Below are 5,731 nucleotides of genomic sequence, written 5' to 3'. Positions count from 1 at the left end.
AATCAAACCATAGTACTTAGATCAGGTTACATCAATGCCCTAAGAGAGGAATTAGCTACTTATGACGCCGCAAGATATCATTTGTGTTGTTGTGATCTTCACCTTCTAGCACTACAGAAATCCTAAAAGCCACCACCACAATATGAGAGGATTCAGAATAAATCGAGAGAGTTTTTCTATGGTCTTGTGCCTTCTTTTATAGAAGAATTAACTTCTATTAGGGTTCTGATGGACTTTTAGGTATTCTGATGTCATCTAGGCCCATATTGGATGAAAAAGGACTTAATCAAGACAAATCCTGCATATAAAAATTCTGATTTGTCATTAAGAGCTTGAGCTTAGAAGCTTAGGCTCGAGCTTTTTGGAACAGGGCTCGAGCTTTCAGGTAAAGGGCCAAATTTCTTCAAATTTTTTTCAAAGCATCTTTTTCATCAACACTTGGAATATTTTTGGATTTCTTCTTTTAACAGTGTTTGATCTTTCCTTCATGGTGTTCAAGCCCTAGGTTTGGAGCTCAAACTTCTTGGCTGTGGGCTCGAGCTTTGCGGAACAGTACTCAATCCCTTGAGTCTTGGCACAAGGTCTTGGAAGCATGGCTAGGGATGGCAACGGGGCGGGGTGGGGCGGGGATTGCATTCCCCATCCCCATCCTCGATGAATTTTGCCAAAATCCCCATACCCGCCTCCGCCCTCGACACTTGATCCCCGTCCCCGCCCCGCCACGGTCCCGGCCCCATTGCTATAGCACAAAATTTAATGTTTCTAAAAAATTAAGTTAGAAAAAGAACAAAATTTAAAGAACACTTATTATAGTTCTATTTGAAAGTTGTTCCAAAAAACTAAACCAAGCAATACATTTTTAAATGAGCTTAAGATGGCTGGCACTCAAACTGATCCAATTCATCTAAGTTAACATTTGACACAAAATTTCACTTTTCTTTAGATTCTGGAAGCATAAACTCATACTAAATGCAACAAAATTACCAGAGTTTAAATAAGGTCAAAGATGCCAGATAGAATTACAGATTTCCAAAAAACAAAAATATATCATTCCAAACAAACATCAACCTTGACTAAATGGAACAAAAGTAGCTAAAACAAAAAAAGTTCCAAATATATTAAGTCATCCATGCATCACTTCAAAAAAGCAAGTTTGCGTGTCCTTAGTTGTTAGAGCTGGACAGTCACTTCAAACAAGCAAGTTTGTATGTCCTGAGTTGTTAGAGCTGGACAGTAACTTCAAAAAAGCAAGTTTGCATGTCCTCAGTTGTTAAGAGCTGGAGAGTTACTTCAAAAAGGCAAGTTTGCATGTCCTGAGTTGTTAAGAGCTGGAGAGAGTCACTTCAAAAAAGCAAGTTTGTATGGCCTGAGTTGTTAAGAGCTAGAGAGTCAAGATCTGTTGTCAGTTATTTATCTAAGATACAATTTTTTTTTTTTGGTTGTTGTTGTTGTTGAAAATAAATTGTTCCAGCAGCAAGAATAAAATATATTGCTAACAAAAAAATAAAAATAAAAATAAAATAATACCTTAGTTCAAAACATCATATTTTGAAGAATCATCATTCATCATCACAATCGCAAAATATATTGGCATTGGATGGGTTTAAGTATGCACGAGCTCCTAAAAAACAAAACAAAATATTTTAGATAGCTATTAAATAAATAAAATAATTTTATAACATAATTTTTAGAATTAATTACCATCTTCTTCACTCAATAACTAACTTTGGGCACACATCAAAGCCTCCAAAGTAGTCGGATGCTTTCTGCTACGATGTGGACTAAAAACAGCCTCAAATGATACTGTAGACACGGGGATAGCTAAGATGTCCCTAGCAATCTTTTGCAAAGTAGGAAACTTAATTCCATTTGTCTTCCACCAACATAAGACATCAAAAGTAGCTGTTCTAGGCAACACATTTTCATCCAAGTAAAAATCCAGCTCACTCTTTGCTGGCACATTACTTGAACTCATGTTCACAAACAAATCAAACTTTGAGAGATCATCATCCTCCTCAAAATTCACATCTTCAACTGAAGAAGGAATATTAGAATATGAACTCCCTGCACTATTTACATTTGAGATTGCTTTGCTTTGGTACTCACAAACTAAATCATAACAACTTTGTCGAACCTTTTCAATTTTATCTAATGCTTCACCACCATAAATTTTAGGAAAATAATATTCAACCAATTTCATTTTGTATCGTAGATTTAACACCACCGCCATTGCCATCACCTCATAACAAACATCCCAATATTTCAGAAATTTCACCATCATTTTTGCTGCCACCATTCTAATGATCTCAAGTGGGCTTTCAAGCCAACTAGACAATGCAACTCTAATTTCAAAATTTTTTTGAAAATAGCCATTTGAAGTAGGATAATTAGATCCAGAAAACAACTCCGTAGTAGAATAAAATAATTTTAGCTTTGCACAAATTTCTTTCTCCCTTTCCCAATCTTCAATAGTTGGCATTTCAGTGTAAAGCCTCTCATGTATTTCCAACCTTGGGAACACATCTTTATATATTAAAGCAACTTGAAGCACAAGATATGTAGAGTTCCAACGAGTTTTACAATCCAAGCATAGCTTTTTATTACATGGAATCTTTAATTGGCAAGCCGATTCTAAAAAAATTTCAATCCTACCCGGAGTTGCTATCCAAAAATATACACTATCACGGATTCTTTCAATCCCATCCCCCATTACTTCTAACCCATCTTTCACAATTAAATTCAGGATATGTGCACAACATCTCATGTAAAGAACCTTCCCCTCAAGTAAGAGTGTACTTGAATCAATCTTGTCTAAGAGACTACCAATCATGGCATCATTTGTGGTGCAATTATCCAAGGTAATGGTACTCAACTTTCTTTTAATATTCCAATCTAACATGGTATTAATAAGCACTTCTGTAAGAATTTCCTTATTATGTGAAGCAAGCACATACATAAACCTAAACATAGTAAAATAAAAATATATGCATCATTAATAAACAAATAATACATACTCGCATTTGTTTGCACATAAACTAAGTATACAATATATTTCTAATAGATAGAAATAATGCATATAATAAATTTACCTTGAAATTCTTCGTTGCAATTTCCATGAATCGTCAATAAAGTGAGTTGTTACCGCTATAAAACCTTTCTTTGAGTGATTACAAGTCCACATATCTGAAGTAATGGCAACTCTACCATTAAGCTCCTCCATAAATTTGCTTGTTTTAGCCTTCTCAGAATCATATATCTTTAAAATGTCACCCTTGATTGTGTTTCGGGAAACCATATTAAACAAAGGTTGAAGACTATTAGCAAACTTTCGAAAACGAGAATGGTTGACCATGGAAAGTGGATACTCATGTACTATGATCATGCAAGCAAGCTCATGTCGTGAGACATTTTGATCAAATACAAAATTACAGTATTCCATTTGTGCTTCACTAGTGCCTTGATTCTTTATAATATTGGATTGCAAAAAAAATTGTCTGAAGTCACCATTTCTCTTTCGTTTCTTGCAAATTTTCATATGGTCATGCAGGCTCTTGGTTCCATAATTACTTGGTGCTTTCAACCTTGCCTTACAATGGTTGCAAATACCATATTACACACCATTAATTGTTTTCTTTGAAAAAGCATTCCAAACTACTGATGTCAATTTTCTTTTTCTCTCTGAAGAAATAATTGTCTCATCAGGGGTTCCTAGTGAAGTAGGAACCGTAGCTGATGATGAAACAACATTTGTTAAAGGATCTACAACATTATTTTGAGGTTGGGATTCTCCATTTGACATCTCTAAAGTTACTATGCTGAAGATAAAAATAAAAAACAACAATCAATCTAACTTTTTTATTCCAAAGATGAAGCTAACAAACACTTTTGAAAGAGCAAATGGCCCAAGTTTTTAAGTAATGAAAATCATAAGAAAATACTTGCAAAAGACAACAATTTTGCTAGGTTGGGTTCACTTAAGTGATCAAAACAATTAAATCTGACACAAAAATTTTGCTAAGTTGGGCTTTTTTTTTTTTTTTTTTTCCAGAAAACATACAGTAATAGATGTTAACCCTTAAAATTTTCCTTTTACTTTTTCCTTCCTCTATTTTTCCAGCAACTAAATAGAGGGTACATGAAACTTTCAATAAAATTACAAAACAACAATCAACACAAGTAATTACCAACTGAAAACAAAGAAGAAAACCCCACAAAATTGAGGTCCAAAAGGTTCAAAACAAACAAAAATTAATAAATTGCAAGAACCTACAGCGAAAATCCAAGAAGAAGAATTAGAAGATCCCGCAGAGAGCACATCGTTGACGCGAGTCACGCGATGAATCCCATCTTAGGAACTCCGAAAAAAAAGCTTATGGCTTAAAGAGGAAGTAGGAGATAAACAGTTAAATATAGATTAGCAATAGCAGAAGCACATAAGACCTAGTAAATCCGAGAAACAAAGAGATCTTAACACCTAACAGAGTAACCAAAATAACTTACTGGACGTCGGTGAGTCGGTGACTTGAGTGATGATCTGATGACGCCGGTGTTTGAGGGAGGATGACAAATTGACAGAGTGGGTGTCAAGCTCTGCCGTTGTGGTCACTTGTTCAGATTCTTTCTCTAAGACGAGAGAAAGAAACGAAGTGGCTAAGGTTAGGGTTAGACAAAATGTTCATAAATATACTAAATCTAATTTAAGTAATAATTTATTATATATAAGGGTATATTAGTAATTTTATATTTAATCAGGGCGGGTTTACCCCATCTCTGCCCCCGGCGGGTTTTCATTATTTATCCCCATCCCCATCCCCGTTTACCTAAAAGGATCCCCATCCCCGCTATAAACGGGGCAGGGCGGGGCCCCTACGGGGATGGGGAATTTGCCATCCTTAAGCATGGTTTTTCTAAAATAACTTTTCACATTCCGACGCCTAATGTGCTCGAGCTTTTAGGCAAAGACTCGAGCACCCTAAGATTGGGCTCGAGCTCTGGAATTCAAAGCTCAAACTTTGCTGCCTTAATGGATTTTCTTGTTTCTTTCTGTTGAGCTCGGACCATGGAACTAAGGCTCGAGCTTTGACACTTGAATTTTTCCAATTTTCACCATTTTGACTCTTGGCTTATTTTGAATGACCGGCAACGACTCTGTGTAACTCCAAAGGTCTCATATTCAATGAGTGCATACCCCTTGACAAATCCAGTTCACCGATCAAAATTCAAATGCAAATTCTGTAAACTTTGATATTAGTCTTTTCATCTTAAAGTCTCAGTTTTAACCATTTCTTTTGGAAAGTACCTACAAACACGAAATAAACATAAATCAGTATAAAATTGGATAAAGTATCATTTAAGTTCCTAACATACGTATATTTAGGGGCTCAAATATGCAATATACAGCGCTCATCAGTTATAACCTGTTGTTGCCCTGGGTGAGTGTTCCTAGGGCCTAATGTGTCCATTTGCATGGATTGTGTACATATTTTTATTTTATTTATACAAGTTTACCCATTCAACTAAAAAATAATAATAAGAAGAAGAAAAAAAAAAATCAATGGTGCCAATTGCCCCCTACTGAGCTAGGATTTAATAGATTCATCCTTGAATAATAACTTAATTATTTGATATGCATGTAGACACTAAATTTTCACAGGCTTTTGTTTTAACAAATTGACCCATCAAATATGGGTTTCATGTTAAATTAGATTATTTTATTGGCCCAAACTTGGTC

General features: G+C 35.2%; 1 protein-coding gene across 1 annotated transcript; it reads right to left on the bottom strand.

Annotated features, from left to right (window-relative positions):
• Nucleotides 1-1,720: 1,720 nt before the first annotated feature.
• LOC132309287 (zinc finger BED domain-containing protein RICESLEEPER 2-like) lies at nt 1,721-3,439 on the bottom strand. The gene is made up of 2 exons (XM_059807606.1): nt 3,090-3,439; nt 1,721-2,960 (listed from the first exon to the last, which is right to left on the bottom strand). The coding sequence occupies exons 1-2, from the start codon at nt 3,437-3,439 to the stop codon at nt 1,721-1,723; spliced, it is 1,590 nt and encodes a 529-aa protein (XP_059663589.1).
• Nucleotides 3,440-5,731: the final 2,292 nt, after the last annotated feature.

This window comes from Cornus florida, unplaced genomic scaffold (assembly GCF_030987335.1).
Source record: "Cornus florida cultivar Cherokee Brave unplaced genomic scaffold, ASM3098733v1 CherokeeBrave_3.0.0_Hap2_Chr05, whole genome shotgun sequence".
In the NCBI taxonomy this organism is placed as follows: Eukaryota; Viridiplantae; Streptophyta; class Magnoliopsida; order Cornales; family Cornaceae; genus Cornus; species Cornus florida.
This window is presented reverse-complemented; position numbering and strand designations above follow the sequence as displayed.